General features: G+C 63.4%; 6 protein-coding genes across 6 annotated transcripts; 3 read left to right on the forward strand and 3 right to left on the reverse strand.

The window, feature by feature from the left end:
- Positions 1–271: 271 nt before the first annotated feature.
- On the reverse strand, positions 272–1,059 carry AMSG_04735 (uncharacterized protein). Its single transcript, XM_013902950.1, has 2 exons — positions 1,023–1,059; positions 272–893 (listed from the first exon to the last, which is right to left on the reverse strand). Exon 2 carries the CDS (start codon positions 883–885, stop codon positions 331–333), a length of 555 nt encoding a protein of 184 aa, XP_013758404.1. The 5' UTR covers positions 886–893; positions 1,023–1,059; the 3' UTR covers positions 272–330.
- Positions 1,060–1,338: 279 nt separating this feature from the next.
- Positions 1,339–4,368, forward strand: AMSG_04736 (uncharacterized protein; the record flags this gene model as incomplete). The annotated part of the gene is made up of 1 exon (XM_013902951.1): positions 1,339–4,368. The coding sequence occupies one exon, from the start codon at positions 1,339–1,341 to the stop codon at positions 3,877–3,879; it is 2,541 nt and encodes an 846-aa protein (XP_013758405.1). The 3' UTR covers positions 3,880–4,368.
- AMSG_04737 (histone H2A) lies at positions 3,939–4,898 on the reverse strand (the record flags this gene model as incomplete). Its single annotated transcript, XM_013902952.1, has 2 exons — positions 3,939–4,747; positions 4,892–4,898. 2 exons carry the CDS (start codon positions 4,896–4,898, stop codon positions 3,939–3,941), a joined length of 816 nt encoding a protein of 271 aa, XP_013758406.1.
- Positions 4,899–5,250: 352 nt separating this feature from the next.
- On the forward strand, positions 5,251–8,404 carry AMSG_04738 (uncharacterized protein; the record flags this gene model as incomplete). Its single annotated transcript, XM_013902953.1, has 1 exon — positions 5,251–8,404. A coding segment is annotated over one exon (3,119 nt), but the record flags the coding sequence as incomplete, so codon positions are not given.
- A 556-nt stretch (positions 8,405–8,960) lies between these two features.
- Positions 8,961–11,099, forward strand: AMSG_04739 (glycosyl transferase; the record flags this gene model as incomplete). The annotated part of the gene is made up of 1 exon (XM_013902954.1): positions 8,961–11,099. One exon carries the CDS (start codon positions 8,961–8,963, stop codon positions 11,097–11,099), a length of 2,139 nt encoding a protein of 712 aa, XP_013758408.1.
- Positions 11,100–12,353: 1,254 nt separating this feature from the next.
- AMSG_04740 (uncharacterized protein) lies at positions 12,354–18,127 on the reverse strand (the record flags this gene model as incomplete). Its single annotated transcript, XM_013902955.1, has 2 exons — positions 12,354–17,988; positions 18,118–18,127. The coding sequence occupies 2 exons, from the start codon at positions 18,125–18,127 to the stop codon at positions 12,389–12,391; spliced, it is 5,610 nt and encodes a 1,869-aa protein (XP_013758409.1). The 3' UTR covers positions 12,354–12,388.
- Positions 18,128–18,910: the final 783 nt, after the last annotated feature.

Genomic DNA, 18,910 nt, shown 5'->3' on the forward strand with positions numbered 1-18,910 from the left:
GTTACCGGCTCCGTCGCCGCCGTCCCTACCCGCCTCGCCGCCCCCCCCCTCCCCCCCCACCCCCCCCACCCCCACACACACACACACCACCTACCACCAGCGCCACCGAGAACGGAACCTCGGTCGCCATGTCTGCTTCGGTCTGGCACTCTCTTCCGCTGCTGCCGCGGAGATGGGTGCTCCTCGCACTGGTACCCTTGCTCTACAGTGGACTCGCTAGCTTTGAGCCGACAGTGTCGCGCTTGGGCTGACGACCAAATCTCGGCATGAAGAGGACAACATGATCTCTTTCATTAGTCTTGATCCTCGGTATCATCTCTCCATCTACTGTCATTCCGCCGCCTTACTTGGCCAACTGTGCCTCTTCAGCGAGGCCGCCAGCAGCTTGGCTCGGATCGGCGACAATCTACACTCGCTTGTCGGAAAACGTGACGATGGCGACGACAATGAGACCCGCAGCGCCGAGTGCAAAGCCAAGGACCACCGGGCCGTACGCATCGTAGATGCGAGAAAACGGATCGTGATCCGGGCCAACATCCTCGCCGACCAGCACATACGCCCGGACAGTGAACCGCCATATTGTGTAGACCAGCAGCGCAATGACAAGGAGCCACAGCGCAACCGAGAGACCGAGCCCGTCGACGCCCAGCCAGGTAAGGACAAAGGTGGCGCCCGCGCCGATCTCCAGCGATCGCGAGACCCACTTGAGCGCCGTCCGCTCGTTTGACAGATGCCGCTTCGGCGCCGATAGCTTGATCTGCTGCTTCGCTCGCTCCAGCTGCGCCTCCAACGAGAGCCCCTCCTCCGACCCATTCTCGGACTTGGAGCCGCCGCTCCCCTCCTCGCCGCCCCACCATCGTCTCCACACCCTGCTCCCGTTGCCATCGCTACCACTGTCATCCGCCATCGCCCCACCCACGTTCTCCTCGCCGTTTAAGTCCACCTCGCTGCTGCCCCCCCCCCCCCCTACCCACCTCGCACACCCTCCATACGCACGACACATGCACACCACGCATGCGTACCCTACCTCGGGAACAACTTTGGACCTATGTCTTGACACGGGTCAGGTGCTTGCACTTGCCTTGCACTTGCCCTCCTCTGCCCTCACGCGCATTCACACCCACGCCACCGCCCCAATCGTTGATCAGTCAATGGCAGGTGGCCACTCATGTGTGCGACACATACTCGGACACGTATACTCACATTCACTCACACGTCTCACCCTGCTCTTCCTCTCCTGACAGCTTCTTAGTCATGGGCCGGAGAAGAGGACGAAAGTCGCACTCACCCATACACCCCTCCGCATCTGTTCCTACGGCTGCACGCCCTGCTACTTCGATGCCGACTGCTCCCACGTCGCCGACGCCTGCACCGCCATCGCCGAGGTCAGCAACACCACCATCGGCAGCGGCAGAGCCATCGCTGGAAAACTCGTTTGGGCTCAAGGCCAAGGTTGCATCGCTGGTGGCAACTGGCATGACCTTTGCGCTCATCCAGCTCTCCACCTCGGCATCGTCGCTGGTCAAATGGCTCCTCTCACTGCTGTGGAATGACGTCCTTCTCCCGCCGCTCACCAGGCTCGCCGACACATACATTGTCGCCTGGTTCACATCACTCTCTGAGGCTCAGATCTTCACGGCGCTCGGGGTCATCACCGTGCTCGGAAGCATTGGCCTCGCAATCACGTATTACTTGGCCGAAGTTGTGGCCGCGATGCTGGCCTCGCTGGTAGCGCTTCCTCTCTGTGCAGTGGCACTCGCCTGGCGGCTGCCGCTGCCGTACGGATGGGCGCAAAGCCTTGCTGGGCTCCATCCCTTGGCGGCGACATCGTCCATGCTTCTTCTACCCAGCGTATTGATTGCGGTCCCGCGGCTTGATCGACCGGTCCAGCTAGCGGTGGCTCTCTGGGCCGCGCTCGCGGTCTTGCCGTGGCCGTTCATGCTGCAGGCGGTGCTCCCAGCAGAGATTGTTGGGGCAGTCATGTCACACCTCTCGTATCCGTTCCCATGTGTTGCGGCCGGTGGCGGTCGGGCGCTGTGCCGGTTTGTGTCGGATCCTGCCTCGCCACTGCACCTCAACGTTATTGCCAACGCCCCGCTCCCGCTCGGCGACCTCCTTGCCCGGATGGATGCACCGCAGCTCGCCGCTTCGCGCAATGTGACGCTTGCAGTTGTTCATCTCGGTCCACTGGCTCTTGCACACTGGTCGCGCCTCGTCCCGCTCCTCATAGCCTCTGCTGTTCTCCTTCTACTCTCGCAGCGAGTGCAGCGGCACGCTTCTACCGCCGTGATGAGCGCAATGTGCCTCATGATTGTCGTCTGCGGTGCGCTCATGCTCTCATCGCTCACCGGTGTTACTACTGGTCCACCTGTTGCCCTTGCGCAGCAGCTTGAGTGTTCACAAGCGGTGGCGGTTCTACGCGAGACGCATCGCGTGCCGGAGGCGTTCTGGGCCATCCCCAACGCAGGAAACTACACTGGAAACGCGCTGGCAACGTCGCGCGAGTCACGATGGTACGGGCGATCGCTGGCCCATGGCCGCGGGACCGTGACGCTGGCACTCCCTCACGTTGCTCCTCACCTCATTGTCGCGCTGCGAGGCGAGTGGGAGACCGGGCGGCTTGTCTATGGCCGTGTGGAGCTCAACTGGACAATGAGCTGCAACGAGACCGAGACACTTCGCACCCAAGCGATCGCTGCGGTCCTTGATGAGGCCTTGGACGCGCTTGGCTCACTCTGGACGCCGGAGCGCGGGCGAGTCTTCAGCTTTGGCGCTGACGGGCCTGCCGCGTCGTCGCGACCGCCGGCGTTCTTTACGCAAGCGCTCCCGGCATCGCTGCCGAGCCTTGCGTGCGAGGCCAGTAGCGAGTGGACGAGCGGGAGACTGAATATCATGCTCACGGCGGCTGTCGCTAACGGGCGTGTGAGCGTGTCGAGTGGCCGTGGCGCTTCGCCTCTCTCCATCACGCTGCGCTCGGATGGTCCGGGATGGCGACTGGGTGGTCTGATCTCTGCGCCCATGGGTGATGTGGTGGCGTGGCATTTGGCGCTGCCGAGCGGTGGCGGTGAGCTGGAGTATGAGGGCGGGTTTGGAGTCGATGGGCCGGCCGGTGAAGGCTTTGTTGCTCTCCATGCTTTTGACGAGGGTGGCGGTCACATTCCAGGCTTTGCCTTTGTTCTCGATCCGCCACGGATTGCCTCCGAGTTTGCGCGGACAAGCGCAAGGCCTAACCGGTACGCCGACCGGATTCCGCTGGCGGACAGCCCGACGTCGGCCACTGGCGACGGGCGGGCGGTGCTCGAGGTCCACCATCTTCAGTTTGTGGGTCTCTTTGCCGAGGCGCTTCCGCTGCTGCGGTACGACGCCTACGGCGCGGCAGGACTCGAGGGGTGGCGGGCAGTGGTGCACCGTGGATGGCTCCGGCTCGGCTCGCCGCTCTGGCTAGCGCCGCTGATGGAGAGCCTACCCGCCGGCGAGTTTGCAGGGTTCTCTGCCAACACGATTGTGTCGGCTGGCGGCAATGTGACGTGTGCACTGGCCAAAGACTCGGCTCTTGGGTGCGGCGGCGGCGTCGTGGTGGCTGCCGACGATGGGTACGTGTTCCGTGGGCGGATCAAGGGCTCGCAGACACACGGTGCCGGCGTGCTCTCCCATCCACGGTCTGAAGATGCGGCGTACGGGTACTGGAATGCTGGACTTCGCAACGGGCAGTTTGTGTTGTACGACCCGGTCCGTGGCCGCTGGGAGTCGGTCCGCTACCGCTCCGGCGTCGTCCTCTCGTCGAAATCGGTGAAGCGATCAGGGTCAACAGCATCACACGAGGAGCAGATCGTTGAAGCGTTTGTGGCGCGAGTCCTTGCTGATGCAGGAAGCGCCTGAAACTTTGCTTGCGCTGGCAATCGTGGGTTTGTTGAAGAGTTTACGGACATGCCCGAGGATCATCTCCGCATGGGCAAGAGAACACCATGAATGTTTGGAATGACGCCTCCGCCTGCCAAGCAGACCTTGTGGAACATGCGCTCAAGCTCCATGTCGTTGCCGATGGCAAGTTTGACGTGGCGAGCGGTAAGGCGACCAGCTTTGGTGTCGCGCATGGCATTGATGGCCAACTCGAGGACCTCACTCACCACAAACTCGACGGCGGCGGCGACTGCCGGCAGCGTCTCACGGTTGTAGATCGGGGCGAGGAGCTCCTGCGACTCGAAGACCTGCTTGACGTGGGAAAGATGGAGAAGGACTGGGACGCCTGAGCCAGCGGCGAGCGAGCTTAGTGTGCGTGCCACATCAGCTGCCGCATACTTGGCCACCTCGCCCGGGAAGTGCAGCTTGATGGCCGAGACGACGTCGTCGGCAATGAACGCAGAACGCTTGTTCATCTTGGCCAACGGCACCATTTCCCGATACAAGCTGGCAATGATGTCGTCAATGAGATCAGCGAGCAGAGCAGCGGCTCCCTTGGACAGTGAGACTCTAGTGGGCGCGCTTGTCTCGGCAGCTGTGGCTCCTCCGGCCCCGGCCTGCGCTGTGGTTACCTTCTTGACCAGAGCACGCAAGCTCTTAATCCACGCTGCTGGCCTGTCGGCCGACTTGAAGACGCCGCCCGAGGCCTCGGCCACCCTGCGGGCTTCTGCCAGCGCTTCGACCTCCTCGGCGGTGTAGATGCCGTCGACAGAGCCCAGAACTGGAGCCACAAACGCCAGATCGTCGTCGTCCGGCCCGTCGCCTACGTCAGAGGCCGAGTCGCTCACTGCCCCTTCGTCGCCACCAGACGCCGATGCCCCAGCCTGCGGGGAAAAAAAGCTTGAGATCCCAGTTTGCGCAGCCTGCCATTGTCCGTGTCCGTCCGCCGGGTGGCGCCTCCGTGAGTATGTCGTCGCGGGCAGGAGTAGACCTTCCATTGGCCAGTACGTGCGTGACGAGAGGGCACAGGGAAGGGAGGCAAGAAAAGAACGTTGATGCCCGTCACGCCCCCCTCCTCCCCCTCTCCCCCTTCCCCCCCTTCTCCTCCCCTAATTTGACTTACCATGGCTTGCTCACCAAAACAGCGTGGAGTGGCAATGGTCTCTCTGATGGTGCCTGCTGGTGCCGGCGCCGACAGCGAGATTCGACCGGGCTGGCGGCTGCCGAGCCATGGACGGTGGCGAGCCCACCGCCGTCGCCTCGGCCCTCTCCGCCGGCCTCGGCCCCCTCCGCCGGGTGAGGCCGACCACCGCTCTGCAGTGCTCTTGGCGGACAGGCGGAGGGGAGGCAAGATGTTCCACGCACAGCAACCGAACCCAAACAAACCACCGGACGAGAACTCGCTGCGGATTGGGGTGGCGTTTGCGCCGGTGGCGGAGGGTGAGCGCCTGCGGGAGCGCGGCCAACCGCCGTTTGTGACCCACACGACAGCGCAGCGGCAGGCGGCGTCTGCGGCAGACAGCGGGTCGTCGCGGGCAGCGGCAGCGGCAGCAGCGTCTGCAGCAGCGGCAGCGGTACCGGTCAACGCGGTGTCGGTCAAGGACCCGCTGGGCGAGGTGCCCGACACGCTGTTCTCGTTTGACGTGGTGGGCGAGGCGGGGACGCCGCTCAGCGAGCTGTACACCGAGTTGGTCAAGCCGTTGTCGTCGGCGGTGGTGGGCGGGACGTCGTGTGTGGCGTTTGTGTTTGGCCAGTCCGGCTCGGGACGGGCAACAGCGCTGGTCGGCGGACTCGACGGCTCGCCGCGTGGCCTCGTTCAGCTGGCAGCCAGCGATCTGCTTGCCGAGATTGCCAAGTTCAAGGCGCAGCGGGCGACGCTGCTGGCACGGTCTGGCTCGGCATCGTCACTTCTACTGGAAGATACCGAAGGAGTGTCGGCGACAGGGCGGATTCGGCGGGCGGGCTCGCGGTCGCTGCTGTCCTCGGCTTCGCTTTCGGACGTGCGAGCCATGACGCTCACGCTGTCGGCAATGGAGATCCACTGCGAGCACGTGTCCGACTTGCTCGAGCCGTACATGGAGCCACTCGGGGCGGGCCTGGATCTCAGCCCGCCGACCGAAGCGAGTGAGTGCACGGCCCCGGCGCGCGACTTTGAGATGCGCAAGCCGCTTTCGGATCGGAGCGTTGCGGGCGGCCGGACGCTGGCGTCGGCCAAGTCGTCGACGAGTCTTTCGGCCGCGCGGCGGAGTATGTCGGGCACCCATGCCATGCGCTCGATTCGCAAGCAGCTCTCGGTGGCGTCGATGGCGACAAACAGCGAACTGCGGACGCCGCGGCGGATCTCGCCGGTCGAGCTTGCCGACTCGACCATTGCATTCCCCAAGCTCGCCAAGGTTAAGTTGAGCTCGATGGCCGAGGCCGAGGCTGCGGTTCATGAGGCACTGGCCAACCGCGGGCTGCCGCTCTCGCGGACGTCTTACGACCGGCGCAATGCACACGCGGTCATCCAGCTCTCGCTCGAGCGCGAGCTCCTGCGCGACTCGACCGGCGACTCGGTCACCGTCTCGTCGTCGCTCTTCTTTGTTATTATGGCCGGCTCAGAGCTCCTGACCCAGGACCGGGCCAACTTTGCGCCGGAGCAAGCGTCAGCGTACAAGGTGCTCGACTCGACGTCGTCGATTCTGTCTGCGCTCTCGAAGCGGAACCTGACGTACGGCGCGTACGACGGCGCGCTTCTCACTCGCATGCTCCGGCCGTACCTCGGCCTGCAATCGCATGTGGCGGTGGTGGGTACCGTCCTTCCCTCGGTCTCCAACTTTGAAGAGTCGCTGGTCACGCTCCGGCTCTTGGGCGACATGCACAAGTCGATGCAGCACAACACCGGGCTCGGAGCTACCGAGGCGCTCATTCGTGACAAGGATGCTACCATCCGACACCTCATCAAGGAGCTGGCCGAGGTGAAGGAGGATCTTGCGGTGGCCAAGGAGACAAACTTGAACCAGCGAATGCAGATCTCGCACTTGTCTCGGCCGGGCTCGCGCGGTGGGCGCGGCGGGCTCGGTGATGGGCTTGGTGGGCGCGGTGGCGGCGATAGCCTGCCGCGGTCCGATTCGGACGCGTCGGGCTCGTGGCTCGAGCCGACGCGCTCAAACCGGTCGCGGTCCGGTCGATCTGGTGGCGGTGGTGGCGGCTCGGCGTCGGTCGGGATCTCGCTCTCGGGTCCGGAGCCGTCGTTGCAGAGCTATGAGACGCTCAAGGATCTCATTGCGCAGCTGCAGGCGGAGAAAAAGTTGCTGTATGAGACGCTGCAGAAGCACAAGGCCCAGTTTGAGAGCGTCCAGCTCGAGATGCGGCGGAAAGAGGCCGAGATCTCAGTCGAGGTTGCCGGGTACAAGCGCTCGCTTCGGAGCGTTCAGGCCGAGCTCGACGAGTCAGTCCGCCGACACGAGGCTGAGACAGCGGCGCTTCACGAGAGCCACGCGCGCGATGTCCGCAAGCTGCTGGAGAACCACGCCAAGTCGCTGGAGCGGATGCGAGCGGCGCAGGAGGCCAAGCTCTCGTCGATTCCGCCGGCATCGATGGCCGACGCGTCCAAGATTGATTATGTCGAGGCGCTGGTTAAGGCGCGGAGCGAGTACAAGGCTGCAGTGGGTGAGATGGAGGACGCGGCATCTCGCCAGGCGCGGGCGCTCGAAGACAAGATTGCGTCACTGCAGTCGGAGCTGACTTCGGTGACCAACTCGCTCGCGGCGTCACAGGCGAGTGTGGCGAGCGCCAAAGATGCGTACAAGCGTGACATGGGCCTTTTCCTTGACTACGCGACCACCTTTCAGCACGTGGTTGAGCGGGCGCTGGCGCGATCGTACCCGGTCGACGCGCCGCAGCTCGAGTCGTTCTTCCTCCCCAAGGCTCTGACCTCGACGGATGAGCTTGTGCAGCGGCTGCCGAACCTGGTCACTGCGCTCAAGGGCGTTGTGACCAAACTGCACCCGCTCGACGTTGTGGCTGAGACCAAGATGGCGAGCCCGCGGCAGACGTCGTCGGCGCCGGACGCGCTTGATCTCCACGCCAACCTGCTGGCTATGGGTGACCGCGCGCTCCGTGCCGAAGTCCGCAAGCTTCGCAGCTACATTGCCGACAAGCGGGCGGGCGACGAGACAAAGTTTGCCGCCCGCGTCCGCGAGGCTGTCTTCAAGGAGCTCGCCTCGGATAAGACAGTGCAGTACATTGCGTCGCTGGAGGACTCGCTTGCTCGCCTCCGCAAGGACCTGGCCCGCGAGCGGTCCCGCCGGCGCGAAGTCGAGGTCTCCAGCCGCTACCGCCCGAGCGAAGGCCCCAACCGGCGCAGCCTTCGCTCGGCTCGCTCATCGCGGAGCCCGTCGCAAGCTCAGAGCCGCCTCGTCGACTCGGTTGTCGCCGCGCTGGTGGCCGAGGAGGACGTGTCAGGCCCCGCGCGCCGGCACAGCTGAAAAGGACTTGAAGGAAATCGATTGCAAGTATAGAGCAGTTGTTGCATGTTGTCATTCATCCTGACTGCTAGCGCGTGATAGAGGGAGATGGAGGTAGTAGAGCTCAAGCGAGGACGCTTGCTAGGAGAGGTCGATCGATCCGAGGAGGACATCTAAAACTACTAGAAACAAGTCATCCAATTTGAAACTATAGAGTTATATAAAACTACAACTATAAAACTATTAAACCCAGAAAACATACACATTCTTTAAAAATCACATACAAATACAGTCACAAGTAATATAAAGACATTAAATTTGTTCAATTATATATAATTTTTATTGAAATGGCTTGTGGTTCACAGTGTCGTCCTCGTCGGCTGCCCTTGGCGAGACGAGACCGTCGTTTACGGCTTTGATGGGGTGTCTACCGCCCGCTTCGTGGTATGTGTAGCTGGCGTAGGGTGTGAACTATCTGTTGATGCGCAGGACTGGCTTGAGAACGGCTTGGATCCCATCATACACTGCAAAATGCCGTTTGTATCACCCCCCCCCCCCCCCCCCCTCCCCAGCTCTAACCCCCCCACCTCTCGCCACGCCAAAGCCACGCCCATGCCGGCAACCACAGCAGCAGTTCTGCTGGTGCTACTACTTGTTGCAGCGCCTGCAGTGACGGAGGCACGATTCGCTTTCGTCGTCCTCCACTACGAGGGCACTCCCGCCGACGATGCGTACGTGCTTGGCACGCAGGTGACCATAGCCACGGTGCTGGAGCAGCACCCGGACCCGGCCATTGATGTGGTGGTACTGGCGGTCCACGGCGTGCGGCCCGAGGTCAAAGCCCGGTTTGCGGCGACCGATCCGAGGCGAGTGGTGGTGAGGGAGGTGCCGGACATCGGCAATCCGTTTGGCCACGCCAAGCCACGCTTCCGCAAGTCGCTCAACAAGCTGCACGCCTGGGCGCTGGTCGACTACGAGCGGGTCGTCTTTCTCGACTCGGACACGGTTGCGCTCCACGACATGTCGGCCCTCTTCCGCTGCGGTCACTTTTGCGTTGTCTACCTCAATCCGACCCGATTCCACACTGCGCTCATGGTCATCAAGCCCGACGTTACCGTCTTTAGCGACATGCGCGCCGCCCTGCGCCGTTCACCGTCGGATCCAAACGCGCCGGCCTCGCACGACGGTGCCGACCAGGGCTTTCTCAACTGGTACTTTGCCCACGCACGCGCCGGCCCGCTATTTGACGTCTACCTTGGCGGACCTGACGGCGGCGAGCGCTTCGAGCACCCGGCCATGCGGCTCACCATCGCCCACGCCATGCACCACATCTACTTTTACGAGCACGGGACGTGGGACGGCTACCGCGTGGCAGGTGCACACCCTGAGGTAATTGCCGCCGATCCGCCGGCGCTCTCCATCTCCTTTCCCGGCCCGACGTGGACCAAGCCGTGGGACTGGCGCGGCTACCTGTTCTTTGTTGGTAACTGGCTCTGGGCCGATGCTCGTGCCCGGCTCCCTTCCGACTTGGTATCACCGCCGCAAATTGCTAGTGCAGCGCTGGCCTACGTCGTGATTCCGGCGGCGCTTACGGGAGTCTTCTACGCTCTCGCCCCGGCGCATGGCGGCACCGGACTGAGCCCGGCCAGCGGCCGCGGTCTCGTCCTTGCCGGCACCGCCGTCACCGCCACGACGTACGGCGTGTACGTAGCTGCCGAGCTGGTCTCCCCATTTGCCCATCCCTACGCTGGCTTTGCCATTGTCCTCTCCACTGAGATGGTTGCTCAGCACGCCATCCGTCTTGTGGGCGTGTGGATGCTGACGGGGCATCCGCCGCGGGCTGTGCGCTCACCGCTGTGGCCCACCGTCCTCGCCCTCGCGGCGCGCCTTGCGGTCATCGGCATCGGTGCGTGTCTCTTTCACTTTGTGCTTAAGGTCCTGCTGCTTGGCGCAGGTATCCTCGCCTCGCTTGCGCTCTCGATAGCGTCGTGGGGCGTGGTCCGCGTTTCCTCGGCACCGGAAGCTCGCCCGCGCTGCGACGCGGCCAGCCCGCGCCCGTGGGGCTCGTTTCCGGCGTTTCTGACAGGCTTTGCCGTCTTTTGTGTTGGCTCGCTTGTCAACGTCACGGGCATGTCGGTAGCCGAGCTGGCTGTCGACCTCGCGCGGCCGCCGCTTGTCGACGTTGTCCACGCACGCTGGCCTGATGCGCAGACTGGAGCCATCGGCGAGGTCCTTCTCCTCGCCGCCATTGTCACGCCTGTGTTCGTCGGAGTCGTTTACAACAGATTTGCAGATGGGTTTACCATTCTCGGTCGGGTATTTGCCAGCGTCGGCGCCGTGTACGTTGTCCGCGGAGTGGCCGTGGGCGTCACCGACATTCCGGTGCCGAACAACCACTGCCGCGCATGGGACGGGTGGCGGAGCGACGACGACACCCATTGGTCGAACATAGCCGTCGGCCTGAGAACGCTCGGCACAGATCCGCACTGTGGTGATCTGATCCTCTCTGGCCACACCATCGTCGTCGTAGTCGCCACCGCTGTCATGGTCTCATACTACGCGCGGCTGGTGCCGACAACAACGCTAGCGTCATGCGCGCTTGCACTGGTGGCGAGCGCCTCATTTGTCCTCTCGCACAACCACTATACTGTCGACGTGTGGCTGGCAGCGGTTGTCACCACTCTGGTGTGGCACTCGCTCCCAGCGGTCTGGCCCTGGCCGGTCGGCGGCATGTTTCCTTCTTGCTCTTGACCTCGGCCAGCTCCTTGGCCAGCCTCTCGGCCCGCGGATCGGCGACACCGGCTCCCGCCATCGCGTCAACCGCAGCCGCAACAATGTTGTGCGTCCAGATAACGTTGGCTCCAAGGAGCAGCGCCAGCAAAGCGAGTGCAACATATCCAACGTGGTGATCAAAGCCGGCTTGCAGACACCCGAGTGATACACTGTACCGTTCGCTCACTACGTCTTTGAGCGCAAACACATCAAAGGCATCGGCGTCCCAGAACAAGACACCAAACGAGAGCAAGTGACCCAGCACAATAAACGCCGGGAAGATGACCATGCGAGTCACCATCCATACCGAGACAAAGGCACCAAACAGGAGGTGCACCAACCACGCCGGCACAACCTCGAGGTACCGCACCACAATGGTGGCGTCCAGGATTGGATCGGCGGCGGCGTGGAGGAGCAGAACAAACACGCCATGGACAGACATGTGCGCCGCCGTACTGAGAACAACCAGCACAAGTGTCACAGCATGATGCGCCACCATCAGCCCCCAGTCCCACTCGAGCGTATTGCCGACCAAAGCGTCTGTCCCCATGCCGCCCAGCTCGCTCGAGAACCACACCATCGCCGCCAGCAGTGCCGGGTCAACATCAACAGTTCGACTAGTCTCGTTCCGCCGCAGCGCGTCCGCGCACCGCGCCGACTCTACGTCCCACACACCAAATACAGAAGCATCAACAGCGGCGGCGACACTCTCCGTCGGCACCAGCGCAGCCTCAGCCCACAGCCGACGCGCACTGGAGAGCGCCAGCACCAGGACCACCATCGAGCCCAGCCACATCCAGCTGTGCCTCGCTACTGCCAGCTGCCGCGACCTGCGTTCCACCCCGCCATACTCGGCCCAGCGACGCAAGCCTGCCACCGCCACCGCCCGCACCGCCACCCCTCCCGCCGCCCCTGCCGCCCACCACACTGCCGCTTCGTCGACTCGCATCCGCCTTGTGTCCACCGTCTCGTTCGATCGCGCCGTCGCCTTGACTTGGTCACGGACGAGGAACTCCGCCTGTAGGCGTTCCAGCACAGATGCTCGGCCGGGCCGAGGTCTTTGACCACACCTGCAAGAGAGTGGGAGAGAGAGAGAGAGAGTGTGTGTGTGTGAGCGAGTGAGAGTGTCGGTTCCTGCCGACGTAGCTTGCTGACAACAGGCTCAGAGTGAGGTGACGCTGTCATGGGTATACGCGTGAGGTGACTCCTCTCGACCATGGCATCAGCAACGGGGCACAGACGTGTTCATCCACAATGTTCACTCTCCATCACACCACGCTATCCAACCCGCCGCCACCACCGCTCTCTATCATCTCGGCAGAACCCAGCATCGATCGCTCGCTCAGGATCGGGCTCTGACTGGTGCCCAGCGGGCCCGATCCGACATAGCTCACTGTGGCCTGCGACGCAAGCGGCGTTCCTACGTCGCTCATCAGGTTGTCGAGGTGAACGTCGTTGGTCATGGTGGTCAGGTCTTCGCGGGCAAGGTCAGGATCAAGGCCGGCCATGTCGGCGTCAAACCCGGCCTCAGCCCGCTTCTCGCGGCGCGCGATGAGCCAAAAGTCGGCCATCACGCCGCCAATGATGAGCGCAACATTGCTGACGATGCCGATATGAATGCCGGCGCTCCGCAGCCCGCCGTCATCAAAGGTGCCCGAGTACAGCACTAGCGTCGTTGCCGCAAGAACCGCCACAGAGAGTCCGTTGTGGAGTGGCGAGCCGTACGGCCTCTGAAAGATGAGCTGTCCAAGAGCAGAGACAAGAACAACTACACCAGCGTTGGCCTTGCTCTTATCAGTAAAAAACAGCGCCATGCAGAGGACGACTCCAAGTTTGCGCGCCATGATCGCCGTCTCAAACCACCACGCTGTCGGCACAAATCGGCCGACTAGAAAGCCGAACTTGATCGTAAACGTGAGTTCGTCTCCCAGCACCTCCCGCTGCCGGCGTAGGACCAGCCAGACTACCGCAGGCACACCGATGGCGTAGCACAACACTGCCGCCATGGCCACCGGAAACAGCCCCACCCACCATGCGCTGTTGTAGCAGCTCCGCGCCGGATCGGCATCGAGCACCCACCGCCCACCCACCTCGCGGCGACACCCAAACGGCGCCATGGCCGCCCGCGCCAGTGGCAGATACAGCAGCACCAGCAGCTGGAACAGCGTCCGCCCGCACCCGCCCATCAGCTGCGCCAAGTTATCTGCCCGCCGCAGTTTGCCAGGCAGCAGCATCAGCGGCGCTACAGCCACCACAGCTGCAGCCGCAAAGACAGGCAGTGCAAGAGTGAGGCCCCACTTGAGCGCCCATGTGTCGGTCCCGGCCGCGGCCGCGCACTCGGGGCTGGTCAGCTCAAAATCGACGTTGACCGCGCTCGCCACGTCAAAGTACACTTGCGCCAGTCCGCCCCACGCAAGATCGAGCTTGCCGTACATTGCGCTGATCTGCAGCGCGTTGAGCCCGATCATCGCCGCGGCAAACTTGTACCGCAGGCTCTGGGCAAGGTTGAACATCAGCAGCGCAGCCGTGATCACCAGCAGTCCAACAACCAGACACGCCACAATCGCAGCATTGCGCCCAGCTGCACACTTGCGGCAGCTCGACCCGAGTCGGTAGTAGTTGGGGGCGCATTGGGCGCACAGCCGCGCCGTGTAACCCGGTGCGCACTGCCCGTCGAGCAAGCAAGCCGATGCCGTCGGGCATGCCACAAACAGCGTCGGGTCTGTCTCGTCCGGAAAGAAGCCCGGTCCCGAGACAGGCTGAGCACTCCCACCGGTGCACACACCGCCGCTAGGACACGGCAAGCAGCCGTCCGCACCGATGACTCCGTCCTGGACCCAAAAGTTGCGCTCGCACGAGCACGCGCCCATCGCGTCGCCGCCGAGCCGCACTGCGTTGGCTGGACAGGCCGACAACGCCACGCACTGTGCCAGCGGCCCGGCGCTTTGCTGCGTCCCCTCACCACACTCGGCACAGACGACAACGCTCGTCGCAGACCCGCTCCCAGCCACTGTGCCCGATCCGGCCCGACATCCGGTGATGTTGACTGTAGCGCGAAGCGCCGGCACTGCCAGCCCACGGCTGCTCACGCCACCAGCCTCAATCATGGTGTGCGCCGTGAGCGGAATCAGGCTCGCTCCGCCGCCGTCGCCAATTGCGCTTGCCACAATCTGGACGGTCAGGTCCGGCAGCGAGACCGCCGTCGACTCGAGCGCCATCGAGCTCGACCCGACCGTGGCCAGGGCGGGATCGGCCTCATACCGCATCCGCAGCACAATTCGCGGCTCAACCAGCGGCTGGCCGAGCCAATCCACCCCGCGCACTGCGCCAGACGCCGACAAGCCCGGCTCGAGCGATCCGCTCGGCCCACTCGCCCACGCCATCGACGCTAGTGGCCCGGCCATCACCGCCGTCCCAAGCGTGCCAAACGCTGCAGCGTCGGCACGCAACCACGGCAGCTTGGCTCGGTCGCTGCGCCCAACCTGGGAGAGGGCAACGCCTGCGCCAGCGCACAAAAACACGTCATTTGCCCGCCGATCCGCGCCACTCACGCCGCCACTCATCAGCGTCCCAGAGCCTACAAGACTCACCCGCGCCCCGCACACCAGAGCATTGCCGCCGAGGTAGTTGGCCTCCGACATCTCAAGCCGCACATCCACTAGCACAATCGTCGGCGGAGCAGGCCCGCTCAGCGGTCCTTCACCGCTGGCGACAGGAACCTCGACTGAGGTCTGGGCCGATGCAAGCTCGACGTGAAGGTCCGCGGCAACCACCGCAAGCCCGCCACCCGAGCCGCCGGCGCTGTTGCGGCGAATGCTTGTGCCGTCCAGCTGGACTGTTGCGGGCGCCACAATCAAGACTCCGCCACCGAGCCCAGCCAGCGCCACAGTGTTGTCCTCGATCGTCGTCGCGCCACGGAGCGTCAGGCTCGCGCCGTTTGCCGCATACAGCCCGCCGCCGCCGTTGATCGCGGTCGAGCTGGTGATGAGCGAGTCTGCCACAAGTAGCGACGCACCGGTGGCAACCGTCACGCTCCCGCCGAGATTGCCTGCCTCGTTGTCACGAAACGTGCACGCCTCGAGCGTTGCAGACGATCCCACACCACGCACGTGAAGCGCACCGCCCGAGCTCGCTGAGCTCGCCTTGAACGTCGACCGGCGCGCCTCGAGTGACGCCCCGCTCAGCACCAAGACAGCGCCGCCGCGTCCAACAGAAAAGTCCGACTCGTCGGTCCGCGGCGCGGCCGAACATCCCTCAAACGTCATGCCGTCAAGGACCAAGCGCGCACCCGAGCCGCCAACTCTTACACCCGGCCCACCAATGAGCGACGTCCGTGCCACACCTGTACCACGCACCGTCATGTTGGCGAGGACAAGCTCGCCGATCGACATCCCGGAGGCATCCGGTCCGACGTGGAACAAGACCCCAGCGCTGCCGCACTCAAACACCGTTCCGGCACTTCCTGCAATCGTCATGGCATTCGAGACAAGGGCGTGCGAGTCTCGCGAGCAGTTGTACTGCGCCGGTGGCAAGTTGACCGTGTCATGGGTGCAGCGCGATGTGGTGCGGAGACTTGCGCGCACGCACTCGAATGAGCCGCGGCTTCCTGTCTCGCACGCCTTGTCACGAGTCCGGAGGCCACGATGCGTCGGCGCAAAGACGTGCATTGGCCCGCGAAGCAGGCGTGCCACCCAACCAAACTGGCCGAGCGATCCCGAGCTGGTAATCACGTCAATGTCGCCGTCACCGTCAACGTCATCGAGCGAGGCAAAGGTCGTCATTGATGCCGACGCCAGAGTAAGAACTGCACCAAAAGTGCCACTGCCCGAGTTGAGCGCCATGTCGACGTCAGAGTTGGACATGATCGCAACAAGATCGACATGGCCATCGCCGTCCATGTCTCCGAGCGAGAGCTGGATGGCACCCGCAGCCTTGAGCGTAGCCACTGCCGTCGGCGTGTTGAACGTGCCGGGCACGCCACCCTGGGTGATGCGCTTGACTACAGTCGAGCTAGTGTCCATGACGAGGATGTCGTTCCGACCATCACTATCGATATCGTCGACCAAAAGCTGCTCGGTCAGACCCGTCGGCGCGTAGATGACAGCGCTCGCGGCAAAGCTCCTACCCGAAGGAAACTCGTTCTCGAACCAGGTGAGCTCGTCGGTCATGGTGTCGATGACAACCAAATCCGGCGCGCCATCGGAGTTGATATCGCGTAGAACCACAACATCCGCGCCGACGCCCAGTACCGAGGTAGGCAACGGGAAACTGCCATCTCCGGCATTGAGCGCCCAGACCAAGGTGTCAGACTGGCTCACAGCCACAAAGTCGCGCGCTCCGTCACCGTTGACGTCGACAACGTCAAAGTGGGCATATGGCGGCGACGGGGTGGTGACCACCGGCTGGCGGGGGCCAAATCGTCCAACGCCGTTGTTGGCCGCCCACACTGGGCCGCTCGAGACCCATGCAACAACATCGGTGTCACCGTCGCCGTCCATGTCCACAGCCTTGATGTAGCGGACAGCCTGGGCGTCGAAAACTGGCTGGGCCGGGCCGAAGTTGCCGGCGCCGTCAAAGTTGGCGAACCAGAGTGCGCCAGAACTGGTGCCAACAACAACATCGACGAAGCCATCGGCATTGATGTCGGCGGGCGCATGCTCAAAGCTGTCAAGCATGCCACTTGCTGCCACATGCACGGTGGCGCTCGGCGCGACCGCGCTCGAAGTGGGCCACCGCTGCAAGACAGTGTCGTCGAGCGAGACAAAGTCGAGGCTCGGGCCACTTGCGTAGTTGCCGGCGCAGACATGAAGGAAGCCCAAGCCGAGTGTGCCGACTACCAAGCGCGGGCCAAATCGCCCACCACCATCGACGTTTTCATGCCAGACCACGTCCTTGGTCTCGACGTGGGTGAGCGCAATGTCGAGGTCGCCGTCGGCGTCGATGTCGGCGAGGGTGAGGTCGCCAGGAGAGTCGACGGCGGCCTCGATGGCCCGCGGCGGGTAAAACCCTCCTGCACCATCGGAACTTTGGAGCCAGCCAAAGGCTGACTGCCATGAAAAGGCAAAGACAAGGTCGATCATGCCGTCGCCGTTGACATCGCCGGCGCGGACATGGCTCGACGAAAAGACCGAGCCGGCGCCGAGCGAGACCAGGTTGGCCGGAACTCCGCTCGTCCCGTCTTTCATCCATGTCAGCGTGCCGTCGGCGACATCGCTCCATAGAATGTCATTGATCGCGTTGCCGTCGATGTCGACAATCAAGACCGATTGCAGGTACGAGCCATAGGTGGTGATGGTGGCGGCAGAAGCAAACGAACCTGCGCCGTCGGTGTTCTCCATCCAGAACATCAGGTGGCGGGAATCGTGGGTAGTCACCACGATGTCGTCGTCGCCGTCCGAGTCGACGTCACCGACTGCCACTTCATCGAGATCAAACTCCGAGGTCGAGTGGACGTTGACGCCGGCGGTAAAGCTCGGGCCTGCGGTCTGGCGGAACCAAAGAACCTCGTCGAGGGTGGCTACCGCAACATCAACGAGCGAGTCGCTGGAGAGCTTCCCGATCGCCACACCGACAATGTTGGCGATACCAGTGCCAACGGTGACAGAAGAGAAGCCGCCGACACCGTTTCCGCGGAACAGCTGCACATCGCTGCTACCACGCCGCGCGACGACAACGTCGTCGACGGCGTCGCTGTCCACTCGGCCGCAGATCACGCCCCTTCCAGACGAAACGGCTACGATGGGCACCGGCGAGAGCGGCACCTCGGGCTTGCACTGCGGAATGTTTGGTCTACCCAGAACCGGGTCCAGTAGCACATCGACCGTCGCCGCTTGCGTGCCGAGCGGCTCCACCACCAATGTCACCACCGCTGCCGCCAGCAACGCCCATACCGCCAGCCGGCGCCAGCCGTCATTGCAACGCCCAGCGCCCCGAATCAGCCTCCCACTGTTCGCTTCCCAGCCCATCACTCGCCTGCATGGGTCAGCTCCTGCGCCACTGCCCGTCATAGTCTGCACTCGGACCCTGGCCCGCTTCAAGTGAAGTGTACCAGAATTGCCGCTCGTTGCGCCTGCTCCCATTTCGTGCCGCATTTCGTCAAATCTTACCCGCACTCGCAGACAAAGCCAACCACATCCGCCCGAGCCGCCTGAGCGAGCCGCCTGAGCTGCCCGAGCTGCTTGTTGCAGCTACATTGGAGCATGATGGGGGTAGTTGATGAACATGGTCTCGTTGAGCCAACCATCAGTCGACAACTAACCCGTTTGGACCACAAAATGCTAACCCATGACCACCCATGACTACCCATGAATACCAATGATTGACCCTATGAATACCATCGATTAACACATGATTGCCGCCCGCCCACCCTTTCTGATGACGATGCGCGACGACGACGACGGGCGCCCTCTGGACGCCCAATTCTAACCTTGATCTCGTGTGTATGCGAGCTATTGATGGGCGCTCTTATCCACACGTGAGTCCCGTGCCGATTGGCACGATGTGCTGACAAAGATGGCCAGCACAGTAACGGCGAGGAAATCTCCAAGCCGGTGAGCCATCGGAGTGACCGCTCGGCCCGCAACCGAGAGTGCTGAACAGCTGGCCGAAGAGCCCACCACAGACCACCCATTTGCCAACAACAAAGCAATCCGTTCGCATGATTAGACAACGGTCGCCAACCCCCCCCCCCCCCCCCCCCCCCTCCCTCACCACTTCAGCCATAGCCATTGTCACTCCTCCCTCCCCCACATGGAGTACGCCCCCCTCCTCCCCCCTCCCCTCCTCCTCCC

Source organism: Thecamonas trahens (genome assembly GCF_000142905.1).
Source record: "Thecamonas trahens ATCC 50062 unplaced genomic scaffold supercont1.20, whole genome shotgun sequence".
Lineage (NCBI taxonomy): Eukaryota > Apusomonadida > Apusomonadidae > Thecamonas > Thecamonas trahens.